We start from the raw sequence: 16,983 nt of genomic DNA on the forward strand, positions 1-16,983 counted from the left end.
GCCTTACTTGCAGGTGACAATGCGAACTATTCGAAAAGCTGTGGAGCTGGACGGAAGCAATGTTACCCTGCAGGCCATGCATGGCATCACATCCAGCCATACGAACCTACAATTTCGAGAAAATGAGAGTCTCCTTGGCGTTCCAGCTCTTCAGTGAAAAAGTAATTCATGGGCTTCAGCTGCAAAAAGCCAAGTTGGAGCCTCTGTGCGGCAGCATAACAGCGACAGTGCACTTTTTTGAGTAAGTATTGCATATCATAGAATGATAACTCCACTACTCCAGGTACAAAGAAAATGCCTTATTTTGTCAACCTAACCTTGCGTAGCCTAGATCAAACTGGGACTAGCCTGCCTGACAACAAGTCTCACTTAATACAGTGTGCTATAGTGAACTGGTGCACGACCGCATGACTAACGCTTTATTATTTATGTGTCGTAAATAAGTTAAATAGCTAAGTGTGATTGAAATTGAACATTAACATTGCTCTTGCAGGATCATTCATGGTGTTATACAAGTCATGACGTCACGCTTTCCAGCTGAAGCACTGCGTCCCAACTCTGCATCAGCCGACAAGTTGAATTCTTTTCTGTCAGAGTGGGAACACCACTTTTCTCTTGATGGATAATGGCAACCTGCTATTCATGATCTGAGAATGCCTGCCAAACGCACCCCAGCCTATTCTTATTCTTCTGATTATTTCCGTCTCATGATCCGGATCCGCAGCACTACCTGCCCTAAGTAGATGTATTCCCTTACGACTTCCAGTGCCTCGCTGCCTACTGTAAATTGCTGTTCTCTTCCGAGACTGTTAAACATTAGTTTTCTGCAGATTAATTTTTAGACCCACTCTTCTGCTTTGCCTCTCCAGGTCATTGGGCATGCATTGCATTTGGTCCCCTGAGTTACTATGCAAAGCAATACCATCAGCGAATCGCAAGTTACTAAGGTATTCTCCATTAACTTTTATCCCCATTTCTTCCCAATCCAGGTCTCTGAATAGAAACCGAGGCCTTAAAGAGGACGATGCCATGCGCCTGGTACACGCGTTCGTCGTGTCGCGGTTTACCTACTCCACCCCGTATCTCCAGCTGACGAAGGCCTAGGGACACCCTAAACACGATGCTTCGTAAGGCAACGAAACAAGCACTGGACATGCCCATTTACTCGTCCACTCAAAAACTGCTAGACATGGGCGCCCACAACACGGTGGAGGAGCTCATCGAAGCCCACCTCTCTAATCAGATAATCCGGCTCAGTCGCACGGACGAGCCGTCCTACGCAAAATAGGATGGCAGATCGAGCCAGTACCCATAAAGACGACCTTTACGGAAGACTGGAAAACGATCATTCAGACAAAACCTCTTCCCCGGAACATGACGCCGGGCAAGGACGACGAGAGGCGCACCGCGCGAGCCAAAGCGCCCTAGCCCGGAAGCTGGAAGAGAACCCCTCTACGCGGACGCCTCGCTCCGAAAACACAGTGACCGTGCAGCGGTGGTGGTTACATCAAAAGACAGGCTGATCGTCAGCGCGTCCCTGAAGACAACAGACCCCGCAGTTGCCGAAGAAGCGGCCGTGGCCCTCGCACTCGCACAGCCGAGCGTGGACACCGTAGTCACCGACTCAAAGACAGCCTACAGAAGCTTCCGCAGGGGGGTAATCTCCTCCGCGGCCCGAGCCATTCTAGTTAAGCACAAGCCATAGAGAACTTTCTCTATGCACAAGCCTCCGGGAAGAGCCATAGAGCTCGTGTGGGTCCCGGCTCACTCGCAGGTAGCAGGCAACACCATCGCCGACTACCATGCCCGAGAAATGTCAATCCGGGCCGAGCACGAGCCGGAAGAGCTACCGCACCCGGTTACCAGCTTTCGGGACATTACCCGGATGTACCGAGAGGAAAGGTGCAGACTGCCAGAACCGCACCCCAAACTCACCAGGCAACAACAGACGATCTTGCGTCGAGCGCAGGCGGGATCGCTTGCGCATCCCGTACTCATGAACCGCATGTACCCTGCGGAATACGATATGCTCTGTCCTTTTTGCAGAAGAGAAAAGGGCACCCTGCCGCACGTCTTGGCAGAGTGCACAGAACTCAAGGCCCCCCCTCCTCCCCTCCCCACCAACACCCCCAATCCCCAACTCCTTGAGCGATGGGAGACCTTGTTATCCAGCCCCGCCCTACCGATTCAGCTCGCACTGACGGCCAGGGGCCAGGAGCTGCTGGGAACATATGGGTCCCGTAACAAGGGAACCACCCCGTCTGGTGCCAGCGTGCACCACCGATTTATTTCGGGCCCAGCAAATGTTGCTTCATCATCATCATCACCCTGAAACGCTGCTTCTTGCAGCTGACGGCAGGCGGCGACAGAAGTTTATGCTACCGCCGTCACGGCAGCAGGTCGCATCTCCATAAGCGCCGGAAAATTTGCACTTTTTCTTAAAAACGAGGCAATTAACTGTTCTAAGATCGAGTTATTCTAAACTACAAAGACTCCAAAATGCGATTTTTCCGCAGAAGTTCAGCAAGAACAGTACAGCGGTGAGCGCAAAATAATTTTCCGAACGGTAGTGACATGGTAGTGACTACAGTGACGGGGCCCGGCACTTTAACCTCTGTACTACAGTGACGGGGCCCGGTACTTTAACATATGCACTACAGTGACGGGGCCCGGCACTTTAACATCTGTACTACAGTGACGGGCCCCGGTACTTTAACATATACACTACAGTGACGGGGCTCGGCGCTTTAACCTCTGCCCTGCAGTTCTTTCAAACATTCTATGCAAACAACTTCGAGCACTTCACGGCAGGCAGTGAACTTTATTAAGGTCCTGAGGAGCGACTCCGAAACCCGCTTATGAGGGAGGGGGCCGCCGCGAGCCGTTCCGATGTTGGGACGGGCAGGCCGTGCCTGACCGCCTCCTCCCACTCTTCTTCCGTGGTGAGATGACCGTGGTCCCGTAACGAGGGACACCGCCAGAGCATGTGTTCTAAGTGCAGAATGGATCTCCGCAATCCGGACACCTGCCCCGCGCGGACGCGGCGTTAGGTTGCCCCTGTGATCCACCACGGCCGCCGCGAACCGGTCGGACGAACCGTATTGGGCGACGTCGACGAACGCGACCGATCGTGGATCGTCGGCGACGGATCCGAGAAGTGCGGCAGCTCGGGCCCGGCGTGTGCCTACATTGCGTTGCGGGTGCACGTTGCGCGGGAACGGCGAGACCGTGACGGCCTCCCGCGACCACGCGTCGAGCACGCACCGCCTTTCCCTGTATGGTTAAAGTCCAGCGCCTCCAGGATCCGCCACCCCACAGGCGAGGAAGCGAGCCTGACAACCTGGACTTCTGTGACCCAACCTCGTCGAAGGTGTTGTGGACCCCCAGCTGCATGAGCTTCTCGGTGCTGGCGCCTATGGGGATGCCAAGCACTTCACGGACCGCGGTATTTTATTCCAGTACTGTCCACAACACCATGTGAATTTCACGATGTCAGCAACTTCCGTGCAGTAACGGACTCAGTGGCGTAGCTAGGTCATCTGGCACCCGGGGCCCTTCGCTCTTCTGTCACCCCCCTCCCACCGGGTGTAGTCGAGGAAGGTGCGGATATCGACAATTTTCGGGTGTCTTCAGACGTATATGACACCCCCACTGCTGGCCCCGTGCACCCGGGGCCCGCGGCCCCCCGGCCCCCCCTGTTGCTACGCCACTGAACGGAATACATCGATTGCACACATATACGGATCGAACGATCGCAATGGGTACTTGTCCACGAACGTACAATCTTTTGCGTATGCACTGTAACACCTATGATGATTATAATAAAGAAAGAAAGTTCACTCTAATGGAAGGGGAATGGTAAAAACACATTAAAAAAGGCACGGCACATGTTCCTGCTTGTGTAGCACCAGACAATGAATATTCTACTGAATTGAGAAAAAGAAGCAGCGGGTAATTGCTCGCTTAGAAGATTGATAAACATGCAGTTCGATAAAATTTGAGAAATAATGATATTGAAGCTTCCAAGACTTTAGAGGAAAGAAAAAAAAATTAAGACTGAATCATCGCGACGGAACATCACAAGTCGCTGTAGGCGTCGAAGACCATAGCTATAACAAAATTATTTTTGAACAGCTCCGATAGTGTCCATACAACAATGGTTGCTTGCGTACTGTCAAATGGTCATATGCTGCGGCATAAAGCTCACGGCACGGTGCGAAAACGTGATCGGAGCGAAAGCGAAACATTGCGCGAGGACATGCATGCAGACGCGAAGTCGGTCACCGCGAACCCGTGCGATCGCTGCATTGCTTCATTCTGTTATGCTACATTTAGTTACACAGACAGCCATCCCACTATAAGAACATCTTTCACATAGTTTTCTCAGCGATTGCTTACGTTTCACGCAAACCGGTTCGGTGGAATCGATCGCGCGACCGCTCGCAGTGTCCCAGCTTACTGTACGTAGTAGGCAAAAAGATAGCGTTTGTAAACCATTCTGTGCTTTCTGTTTATCCGACATGATTATTTTAAAGGTAAAATACTGCCATTTCGAGAGTACTTGCAAAATTGTTCAGGAGGGCTGCCGCGTAGTATGTTTAACGCCGACGCATGTGAGGCGCTTCCGACAGATGGCGACTCCGTAAGTCGTCCTCGCCCCAATACCAACATCGTTATTGACGGCCCCGTCGGTGTAGTGTTGTTGTTAAAGCGACGGGCCCCGTCACCGTAGTGTGGATGTTAAAGTACCGGGCCCCGTCACTGTAGTGCAGATGTTAAAGTGCCGGGCCCCGTCACTGTAGTCACTACCTTTCCGAACAGGCAGGACCCGTTATAGCACTCTATAAATATATATGCATAGCACAACACGCATTTTCCTTCATTTATTTATTTATTTTAAAAATTAGCGCCTCCTCTATATGAGTGGGCGACGATTATTATTTGGTTTCCTCACGGATACAGGCAATGTGCAGGGGCTGTTCGCATGATCGCGCACGCTTGCTGTTGATATCGACGTCTGCTTGTTGTTGATATTGAGGCTGGGAATCTTCGCTTTAATAGGGCATGTTTTAAAACCACCTTTCTGCGGTTTTGTTCCGTGCGGAAACTTTTTCCATTGGTTTCATTTTCCATTGGAGGCACTGTTTTCAAGGTCGATTCAAATAGGTCGCGAAGCTTCGGGCGAAAAGCGGTTCAGTACAGATTGTCACCGACATCAGCATGGGGGGTTATGGGAGCAGCGATTGAAGCGCGACTATGTTTGGAGGGAACAAACATTGGGAAAGAAAAATGCGTTTTTTTAATTCAAACGAGACACAGTTAGATTCATTCAACAAAAATAAAATTCCTAGTCAGTTTTATATATTCGTGATGAGTTAAGGAAATACGTTTAATTTTATTATTATTAATAAATGCATTTCTTGTCAGCGCCCATCGCTACAGGGGGCGTTGACGCCACTATCACTCGCTGTGCAATACACGTCTTGAAATGGGCAGAAAAGCACACTCGTATCACCTGGTGAAATACGCCCCCCTCAAAATTTGTGCTTTCTTGCTTGTCGAAGTTTGTCTGAATTTGGTGACGCGGGCACTATCATTGCTTCTTAATCTGTTCAGTCAAAAGTAGTGAGTTACGACCGCCAGATAATTGTGTAGTTGTTTTCCTGCGACTGCGCTGGCCGACGGGCTAGCACTCTACACCTAAAGCTTTCGTCGGCCTCCAAAGAAAGTATGTTCTGTGCAGGGATGCGATTTCGACAACCGTACGGCTGGCCTTTTCCTGCATCACTTTCTGCTCTGAAAGCTCGAAACACCCATCAAGCTGAATGGCGGGGCATTTGAATATATAGCTCCAAAGGAAGAACAACAAAACAAATTTCGCGCCTTCGAAAACAACATGACGTCACTTCTGCTTTTAACGGACATGGCGTCACGTTATTTTTTTTTCCGCCGGAAGTGTTCCCACCACATACAGATGGCGCTAAGCCCCATGAACCCAACGTTGCATGAACCGGCGATGGACCGCCATGTTTTGAACGTATGCGATCCTATGGAAGCTTCGCTACCAGGTATATTTACCTTGCTGTTTTCACGAGCACTGGTGACTTCACACATACACGCATAGGCTCATAGGCACACTCTGCCGGCACCGCACCCTTTCTTTCAATTTTTTTTTTAAAGCATCTTTTTTTTCCTTTTGTTTGTTGTGATTGACTGTGTTTCACTATTCTAAGCAAACGCACACACACACAAAAAAAATGCACACTGTTCTTTGCTTCGCTAGGTCTTAGATTCCGTAAAACGTAGCCAATCGCAGCAGACAAAAAACTAAAAAGCAACGGCTGTTGTATGGTAAGGTGGCCATCTTGGTAGTTAGAGGCGGCTTGAACGGGTAAGTAGCGTGTTTAGATTGCTATCTTGCAGTTGTCCTAGCGCGTATTATTGAATGTTGTTGAATAATCGTCGCTATCATCAATAGCGTCTGCCACTGTGATTTCTTCTTTTCAGTCCAGAAGTCCCATCACAAGCACGCAGGCATAGAAAGGAGTCCGCTGAAGTTAGGCTTACTAACTAGGGATGGCTTGTGCGACTTTAAAGCGAACACACGACTGGGATCCCCTGCACAGTCCGAACGGCAGATCGCCGAAAAGACGGAGATGTATGCCTCTGTCAGTCTCCCCACCAGCGCCTCCAACAAGGGCGCACCAAATCAATCCCTCGCCGTTTGGAGAGGTGCCACCGAAGTTGACTTCAGGTACAGTCCCTTTAATTTAGCGATATGCAGTTCGGGAAATCATATGTGCGTGCTTTCAGTTATCGTGCGCTCATCTGCCGCACATCTTCATCGATTTCTGATTCATTAAATATAGAAATTTTTATGTGTGTTAATACTGTTCCTCGCACATGAACAAACAAGTGGCATTGTTTGAACTTTGGCAGTAAACTGATACATACAATATGGGCTGTTCTGTGTGCATTTGTTCCTAGGATGAGCAGCAGCAATAACAAAAGCGGCGAGCATCTGCTTTTAACTAGATGAAGTTGCCGGTGGACCTTGAAGAGGATTTACAACGCAGCGCCGAAGAGCATTCTAGAACGTTGCAGAAAAGTTCATTGAAACGAGTCCTAGCAGGAAATATGTCGCAAAGTTTGCTGGTTCAAAACGGTGCGCTGCGACTTTCAGCTACAACGTGCCGCCATTTAGTACCTGAGAAACCCTTAGGGTTTAGAACAATCTGCCGTTGGCTGTATTCATTGCGCGTTGATGTTCGGAGTCTTAGTAGCCAGCGGTTTCCCGCTGCGCGGTTACTCTGTGAAGATTGTACTGCATGCGCAGCATACTGTACACGTTAACCGTGGCAGTGAATGATGTGAAATGACTCGCTTAATTGCTTATTTGTAACTTTCCTCACTCGAGCAACTGACGGTAGACATCACAGAAAGTGTTCTTAGTAGACGCTGGTTGTCGCTTCCTGCCCAGCTTCACTGCCTTCCCTATTTTTCTGCCCGCTGCAGAGGAGATAGCAGCCAACATTCGCGAGGAGATGCGACGGCTGCAACGGCGCAAGCAGCTCTGCTTCCAGGGGTCTGACCCTGAATCCCAGCCCACAAGCGGCCTCTTGTCTCCCGTCCGTCGAGACCAGCCTTTGTTCACCTTTCGCCAGGTAGGGCTCATTTGTGAGCGGATGATGAAGGAGCGAGAGAGCCAGATACGGGAGGAGTACGACCACGTCCTTTCCACCAAGCTCGCAGGTAAGTCCTTGCCAAAGGAAACGTGTACCCTCAGACTTGGTACCGCGCGATGAAATCTTGGCACTGGTACATGTGTTTTTCTTTTACTGAGGGCAGTCCACCAAGTTTGCCTGGCTTGGTCTTTCGTTCTTTTAGTATGCGGTGTAATCCTTGGCTTAAAAGCCAGTCACACGAGCAGACAGTCTGACATTAAAGGGACCCTCACCAGGCCACATAGCAAATTTTGGTTATACGCTGGAAGTTGTTACGTGCCCTCTAGGGAACGTTCTACTGCAAGAATTTTAATGGGTTCATTAATAACCGAGATAGAAATATTTAGTGAGGCGAGCGTCACCACCAACATATACAATCTCCACTTGCCTCTGTCTAGCTTTTCCAAGAGAAATTCCTTCCCTGGATTCTCCCATACCAGAGCTGGAGGATTTCGTGATGCATGCGTCATGGGCCCCGTCTTCTTTTTTTCTTTCCCTTTCTTGCTACATGGCGCACTTCTGCCGATGGCGTCGCACACGAGCTGTTGCATTTGTCTTGTTTCATGCAGTGCGCGATTTTGCTGTGCGCTGGGCTCAAGAACACTTGACTAGCAGTATAAGTCAGTGCTACACTAACCCTCAGGCAGACACAAGTGGATCACAGACCATGATAGCACACTGGAACACATTAGAAAATGACATAGTTTCATTCTCTGTGTGCACGACTTCTCAACATAAGAACAAGCAGACAAAACAAAAATACATCTCTCATGCTATGCTACAAAGTAAAACAAAGGCACGCAGACATTCATTTTGTAGGTTTTATTATACTCTAAACTTTGTTTCATCTGTTGAAGCAACAGATTAAACAAATAACGGATGTTGCCTTGAATAATTCTCCAAGTGACGTGTCACTATGAGTGGCGTCATAGCGCTGCCATGTACGAAGGCACCTCGTGCGATACGGCTGGGAGCCAGACACCCGTGAGGAGGGCAAACAGCGTTACTTTTGAAATTTGAGCCCTTTCTGCGGCACCACCATTAGGGTGCATTATTTATACAGTCAAACACGGATATATCGAACCCACATATATCGAATTATTGTCTGTATCGAACTCATAAATTATCCCCTTGAAAATTCTGTGTTAAAGAATGGAAATTCGTACGTTTATATCGAACAATATTTTTACCCGCCATTGGATATATAGAACACCGCGCGATGTCGGCACTCGCTGCACCCGCGAGCTCCGCGCCTCCCCCGAAAGGCTCGGAAAATGTGAGGGCGAGAGGGAGGGAGGCTCGGACTGTACTCCCGCTGCGCACACTCTCCGACTTGCAGAACTGCATTTTTTTCTCTCTTTCCGAATATCTCTCATCCTTCCCCCGCGTAGCGAGGAACGAAGGCGCCGGCGGCCTCCTTCTCTTGCCTTTTTTTCCTTGTTGCTTTTTCACGAGTTTTGCTCAGCCAACCACAGCTTGTGCCTTTCGTACGTCGCTGTCGCCCTCGGAGGTGGCCATCACAAGCGCTTTGTAGGCGGAGGCTGCGCACGTGAATTCTTTTTTTTTTGTGCGCGTTCTTGTGTTTCGTGTTCATTATTGTTTTGCGTGCATCTCACGACACGTGTGACTGGATCGTGGTGAGCTGACGCGGAAGCAATGGCCGCAGCAAGCACAAGCAGCGTCAAGAAGCGCAAGAACCTGGACTTTGCGACAAAGCTGAAAGCCATTCAGCGTGTTGAGGCGGGTGAGAAAAGTGCGACGGTGGCGGAGCAGACGACTTCGGGATTCCTCGGAGCACTCTAAGCACCTTGTTAAAAAACAAGGCGGACATAAAGTCGAAAGCCACGGAGCAACGAACGTCGGGAGCTTGTCGTGTGTGCGCTCCTGCCCACGAGAAAGTTGAAAAGGCCCTCTATGTGTGGTTTTTAGAGGTGCGGGCTAAGAACATTCCGGTTGATGGCCCAGTGCTAATGGCTAAAGCTAAATGGTTTGCCGCTGCACTCGGTGATGACAACTTCACCGACAACACAGGGTGGCTGCAGAGGTTTAAGAACCGCCATAAGATAGTTGGCAAAACCATTTCTGGGGAAAGCGGAGCCGTCATCAGCAAGGATATCCAGCAGTGGATTTCGAAGGAATGGCCGGGAATTTGCGCGAAGTTTTCACCCGCGGAAATCTTCAATGCCGACGAGACTGGGTTGTTTTGGCAGATGCTGCCCAGCAAGACGCTCGACGTCCGGGGCGGCACGTGTCACGGGGGCAAGATGAGCAAAGTCCGCGTGAGCGTTCTGCTCGCTGCAAACATGGATGGCTCTCAAAGGCTCCAGCCCTTTGTGATCGGCAAAGCAAGGGCACCGCGCTGCTTCAAAAACTGTAAGCAGCTCCCCGTTCACTACGCCTTCAACAAGAAGGCGTGGATGACGCGTCAGCTGTTTAAAGAATGGCTGCAAGCGTGGGACGCCGAACTGGGCAAGTCGGGGCGTCACGCTTGCCTTCTCGTCGATAACTGCTCGGCCCATCACACCACCTGCGAGCTCGAAAACATCGCGCTCAAGTTTCTGCCGGCGAACACGACAGCGAAGTTGCAGCTGCTCGACCAGGGCATCATTAAGTCGTTCAAAGTCGGCTACAGGAGGCGACTCATTGATAGGCTTTGGGTGAACCTCCGCATGGGCACCGAGCTTAAGGTTGACCTGCTGGGGGCCATTCAAATGATGACGGGCACCAGGAGAGACGTGAAGCAGGATACCGTGGCGAACTGCTTCCGGAAGGCAGGCCTCGTGATGGCCAAACTTCCCGAAACCTGCGAAGACGGCGACGGCGACAACGAGTGCATGGACGACGCCTTTCGCGAGTTGTCGTCCCTTTTGCCGGCTGCCGTTCCAGCCGAAGTGTCTGCTGACGGTTTTGTGAACGTTGACAGCAATGTTCAGGCTGTTGCGAGCCTCGCCGACGAGGACATTGTAGCTGCAGTCGCAGGGACCCAGGCCGACAGCTCGAGTGGCGACGAAGATCATCCGGTCGAGGGGGCGGCTACACGCTCGTACTCCGCCGCTGAAATGGCGGCCGCGTTCAGCTTGATTTGCCGTTGTTGCGGCTACATGGAAGGAACTGGGCTTTCGCACCTGAACAGCCTCGATAAGATCGAGGTTGGCTTCTTTAATTTCATTTGCAAGGCGAAGAAGCAGACCAACATAGGCGATTTTTTTCCACCCGAATAAAGCATTAAGTTGCGTCGTGTGTGCGGAAATTGTTGTCATTCTTGAATGCGCCGATCGGTAGGTCATCGTCCGCCACAGGTAGTCTTTGGGCCTGCTTTTTTTTATATCGAATTTTTAATATATCGAATTAATTTGTGATCCCCTTCGAGTTCGATATATCCGTGTTCGACTGTAGGCTTTGTATTTGTCAGTTACGAATGACTTGACCTCGTGAGGGGATTTCGGGATTCTAGTAAACGACTCCTTTACTGCTACAACAAATGCTTGATATTGGAATGTATGGTATCAATTTGTAGGAGAAGGAATGTGCTTTCTAAAGGCACTATTTACAAGCAGCCATTAAGTAACAATTTTTTGAAAAAATATTATTTAATAAAAAAATTTCTTACGAAAATGAGAAAACGCCATTAGAACATTGATGCTGCTTTGCACCAAAACAACATGAAAAATTTCGAAATGTGCATTTTTAACAAAAAGGCTATATACAACATTATTGCAAATATAGGCTTTCTATCTGTAGAAGTCCTTTATAAACAAAGAAAAATGTTGGCCCTAGTGGCTATCATGCCCGTGCAGCAATGTAGAGCTCAATAATTGCTCAATGCCGAGGTCCATTCCTGGCCGCCTTCTTTTGCAAAACTACACTCTTTGCGCTGCCACTGGCGAGTGGCCCTGCTCAAACAATGTTGACACCCAGCAGATAAGAACTGTGACCTTTAGAACACACCGGATATCTTTGGATCTGAGTGTGGCAGCGACGAATTGGTTCAGAGTAGAAAACGAAACCTGCCGGCGGATGCCTGTTGATGTTCCGGGCCTGTTTGATGCACTTTCGCCATTCGTGCTTAAAGGGACACTAAAGGGAAATACTAAGTCAAACTAAAGTGATAGATTAGTGCTTGAGAATCTCTAAGGTGTCAATATCATTGCGAACAGGGCCTTAATAATCAAGAAATTGAGGTAAATGCAGGACATGATTTGAGACTCCCCCGGGACATTCAAGCACTTGTCCGATGACGAAAGTACTCCTCAATTAAATTCTGTCACTAACACTCAACTACTCGTTGCAAAAAACAACCTTGTATTGTATTATAAGATAAAATAAAATGCTACTTGTTCAGTTCCATTTCATGTTTAGAAAAAAGAACTCATTGAAATTACCATTGACAACAACGCAGGCGGCCGAAAGGTTTCGTTTTCGCTAGACTGTGCCGCCCACGCTTTCGCGAGTCAGTACTTTCCCGATCGCGTAGTGCTGCACTTGTTTTGCTGGCTCGCAAAACTCGTACATACTGCAAGTAGCAGAGAATTCAACTTCCATGGTCGCTAGATGCCCGAACAGTCTATGGCACTTGACCAAAAAGAAGCTGCAGCGGTGAATCCGCCGCTCTGTCTTGGCTCGGTGCTGCCGTCTGTCAGGTGCCGTTTTACTCACCGACGGCAGCAAAGGGCGGTGACGGCGTATGCAACGTCACCACTCCCTCGGTTTGATGGCGGGACATTCAAATTTCGAAAAATGTATTCGGACCCTTCAGATACAATTTTATCATAAGCTTTGCCTTTTCTTGGCACAAAACAAGCGTTGCGAGGTTTCTGGAGTGGTATTTAAACAGTCCATGTCGACATAGTATTTGCCTTTGTGTCCCTTTAAGTTCAGTAATCAAAATCGTCTTGCTAGTCTTTGCTGCTACCACCATCTAATAATTCTGACGTAGACTCATTGGAATCTGTCAAAATTCGCTGTTATTGAAGAGCATATGCGTGCGATATCGACGCTATGTTGGAAGCTGCGAACACTCGTCATACCTGACTAAAAGGTGCTTTGAAAATGCCCTCATAGTGAAAAAAAGAAACACGAAAGCGAAAGTAGTACACAAGTACCATAAAAACCGGACTATAGGCCGGACCGGAATATAGGTCGATCCCCCAACTAACGAATTCTCAAAATGAAAAAAAAATATATTTTTCAATGGCAAAAGTACCGAAAAACATGGCACCCTTACCGTGAAACAAATGCGACTCAGGGGGTTGCACAATGGTGACAGCATTTATTTAAATGCTGCTCGCATGTGCACCTGGCCAAGTTTTTAGCGGTATCGCGTGACCATCGACCCGTGTGCTTGTCAGCACCTTATTAACGGCGCTGAGCAGCGAAACAAACGAGATACGCGCAAGTGTACACGTGCCCTTACTTTCGCTATTTCGCCGCTCCGTGCCGTGATGACAAGGTGCTGACAAACACGCGGGTCGATGGTCGCGCGATACTGTTAAAAATTGGCAGGGTGTACAGTACACAGAAGGGCACGAAGTGCGCAAGCGCTACTCCGAATCAGAGCAACGCCTTTGATCAGAGTCGGATGACGAGTGCTTCTCGCTGCCCAGTCCATAGGCGCTGCCCGTCACAGGCAGCGATCTTACACGCAGCTCTCGGGTGGACTCCGCAACCTTGCCTTCCAGTTCTGCAGTCCGCTGCGATCCGGCACGAAATGACGTTTTCTTTAGGTTGCTGCAAGTTGTAATACGTTGCTTTTGCCTCCGCCACTACCGAATGCTCTTTTCGGATACTTCAAGTTCGCGCTGTGCCGCCAGGTTGCGGTGGGCTTCCGCGTACTAATCGCCTTTTTCTTGAAGGGGACGGTGAATTGACGTCGGCTTCCGCTCATTTTGAAACAAAATGAAAATGCAGCCTTTAATTAATATAACTTTGCGACAGTGGAAACGCAAAATGCCGGTGCCACAACGTCGCCACGCCGCCATAGACGCCGCACTGCTGCTGATGGGGATGGCGGCTGTTTACTTCCTCCGCTCATTGTTGCAAGACTTCCGTAGTTTTTCCGCCAATGTCCGGTATATAAGTCGAGGGTCGACTTTTCGCGATGGTTTTTTTAAAAAAAAGTTCGACCTATATTCCGGTTTTTACGGTAGTTCCTCTTTCATGTGTTGGATGATGCTAGCTGCAGTGCAGCAAAATTTGAAGTTGAAACCATCGATAATGGGCTATCGATCGGTATAGGTGCAGACAAGAAAGTGTTAATAAAAGGCTAGTACAGGCACTTTTAGATAGCATTGTCACACATCTTTCTGTCGTGCATATCTTTTGACTTGCCTAGCATCCTCTTGCAGCCAGAGTGGCCTTCTTGATATTGCTCGAATCCAACTTAGTAGCACAGTGCAGTATTCCTCTCTCTTTAATACCTGTACTAGTATCCCGGTCACAGTGGCCACATTTTGATGGGGGCAAAATACGAAAACACCCGGGTAGCTAGATTTAGGTGAACGTTAAAGAACCCCAGGTGGTCCAGATTATGCCGGAGCCCCCCACTACAGCGTGCCTCATAATCAAATGTCAGGATTTTGGCTCACCATAATTACCACAATACCATAATTAAAATTCTTTAATGCCCCTGTCACACATACACCTTTAGTGGCCAATGACTATCGTATTTGGAGGATCAGCTGGCACACCAAATTCACTTTGTCTCATTTGAGATGAGGAGATCTTGCGATGGGTCTTTGAAATATTGAGGGTCACTGACAGCTGTTATGCATTAAGCACACAGCATCAAAAGATGCACTATATATTATAATGTGTAAAGCAAGCATTCTGTCAAAGTTTTTGATACATAAGATGCCAGTTCTGTAATATGTCAGATCTGAACAAACCACCTCCTTTTTTGTGTACTTCAAGGATCACTGTTTGTGTACTTTGAATCTGTATTTTCTGTTCTTGTTTTCTTTGAGTGTCTGTTGCTGAAAAAATATATGTTGAGCCAACTGAAGAGCAGTGCAGCACTGTATTGTAAAAGTTCGAGTGTGATGTGAAAGACTGTAGACTGACATATTGTAGGATTTGTATGTGATGCAGGGGTGGAAGTGATGCGCCAAACTATGGCATGAAAGAAATGCTGCGTCAACACGTACCTGCTTGAATAAAATGTGCCTTACTTTTCTGCACAACAGGCCAACACATACTTTTGTTGAAACCGAAACTTTAGGTGCACTGTTTTCTAAGTGGTCAAACTTACCCAATCACGAATTTTGGCTTTTTCCTTCCTCCTGCAATGAGATTTAATTCCATAGGTGACAGTAAGCCTAGCAGCAGCGAATTGCACGATCTCTTTCACAATCACTCATGGGTCATCGCCATTATCGAGCCGCCACAAAAAACACAAGGCTCATCTACTTCATTATGTTGGCCCCTGGTGTGATACGGAGCCAGGCTGGCGATTCAAGGAGCGGACAAGATGAAGGGGCCATAATATGGCTTTAGATGGCTAATGTGCGCTCTCTTGCCACTCCGGTGATAGTGTGACAGGCTCAACGATATAGTTCACAGGTGAGGTGGCATCGATCGTAAGGTACAGATAGTGGTACCGTGTGAGTAGTTTGGAAGAAAGGTCAGGGGTGTGAGACGGTATCCAAAGCCAAACAAGGGAACCGGCAGGGACAGTGGGTGAGGCCTGATGACTGTCACATCGTGTCTTCTGATGCCCCTTGCTGGTCAGTGAACGAGCCAGCTGGCAGCAATCTTCACTGTATTGTGCGACTTCTGAAACTGCAGTGCACTCCGATGTGTCGGGTTGGTAGGGTAGGATACTATCCAGTAGACCCGAACGCTGGTGTCTATACAAGAGAAAAAAAAAAGGCGGAAAACCGGTGGTCACTTGCGTCATGGTGTTAGGTACGAATGTAACAAACGGGAGTTTGGCGTCCGAATTGGTATGGTCGGATGAGATGCACATCCTCGACATGTCGCCGAGTGTTCGGTTGAACTGCTCCACGACACCATTTATTTGTTGGTGGTATGCAGTTGATTTTCAGTGAATGATGTTGCACTCGTGCAGGAGGGATTGTATTGCTTCTGACAAGAAGACACGACCCCTATTTTCGAGGAGCACCATGGTGAAGGATGAAGTTACGAAGAAAGAACATTGCTACATCGCGCACGGTCACTGTGTGAAGGGCTGTGGTCTCGGCATAACGCGTCAGGTGGTCGATGTGAACAGTCCCATGTCCACATGGGCCTAATGGAATCATGCCATAGAAGTAGATGCTGACGTGGTCGAACGGTCGAGTAGGACGCGGCAGCGGCAGTAGTGCACCAGGAGGGCGCTGTAGAGAGGTCCTGCTTTGTTGACAGGCGGTGCAAGATCAAATGTGCTGCTGGACATACCAGTACATTCCACGGCAGTAATATCACTGAAACAGCCTTGCGAAGGTTTTTAGGATGCTGGCGTGGTCACTTTGAGGGTCTGCATGGAAGCACGCGCAGATGTTGGAGCGCATGCGGCGAGGGACAGCCAGAAGTCATTTCCGACTGTCGGCCACATATTTGCGGTGGTAGGGGGTGTTGTCTTGTACGGCAAAGTGGGCTGCTTGGTGGTGTAGCATCCGCGTTGAAGGAACAACTCATGGAGCAGCAAGGTAGTCGAGCAGCAGGGCAAACGATGGGTCATTGCGTTGCTCGGTGGGCATATCAGTGGCAGTATGTAGTGACGGGGCTGAGGTTGTAGAGAGAGAAGCCACGTGAGGTGTCATCGGTGAGTGGGAGAGCATGTTAGCGTGGGAATGCTTGTGACGGGAGCGGTATACAACATGAATGTCATATTCCTGCAGGGGAAGAGCACAACGGCTGAGGTGGCCTGACGGGACTTACAAACGGACACTAAAGACAAATATTAAGTAAAGCTAAAGTGATCGATTTGTGCTTGAGAACATTTAAGGTGCCAATATTATCTCACACAAAGGTTTAGTAATCAACGAAATTGAAGTAAATGCACGACACGATTAGAGGCTGCCCTGGGACATCCAAGAATTAGCCCAGTGATGAAGGCACTCCTCATTATAATATGGTCACTAGTGCTCAGCCACTCATAATAAAAAAGATCATTGTATTGCATTATAAGACGAAAGAAAATGCTACTTCTTCAGTTCTATTTGATTTTTAGCAAAAAGAACTCATTGACATTTCCCTTGACAACGACGTAGCCAGTTGAAACGTTTCATTTTCATCACTACATACCACCCGCTCTTTCACA

The 16,983-nt window shown here is 48.7% G+C and overlaps 1 protein-coding gene across 2 annotated transcripts in view; it reads left to right on the top strand.

The window, feature by feature from the left end:
- Positions 1-6,109: 6,109 nt before the first annotated feature.
- The window catches only part of akirin, a 35,467-nt gene continuing 24,593 nt past the window's right edge, over positions 6,110-16,983 (top strand). Inside the window, exons 1-3 of one of the 2 annotated variants that reach the window (XM_070539315.1) lie at positions 6,110-6,391; positions 6,508-6,754; positions 7,516-7,752. In XM_070539315.1, the coding sequence (XP_070395416.1) occupies positions 6,577-6,754; positions 7,516-7,752 (415 nt within the window). In that variant the 5' untranslated portion in view covers positions 6,110-6,391; positions 6,508-6,576. The remainder of the gene's footprint in view (positions 6,392-6,507; positions 6,755-7,515; positions 7,753-16,983) is intronic. The other variant, XM_070539316.1, reaches the window with a different exon arrangement.

This window comes from Dermacentor albipictus, chromosome 5, assembly GCF_038994185.2.
Source record: "Dermacentor albipictus isolate Rhodes 1998 colony chromosome 5, USDA_Dalb.pri_finalv2, whole genome shotgun sequence".
In the NCBI taxonomy this organism is placed as follows: Eukaryota; Metazoa; Arthropoda; class Arachnida; order Ixodida; family Ixodidae; genus Dermacentor; species Dermacentor albipictus.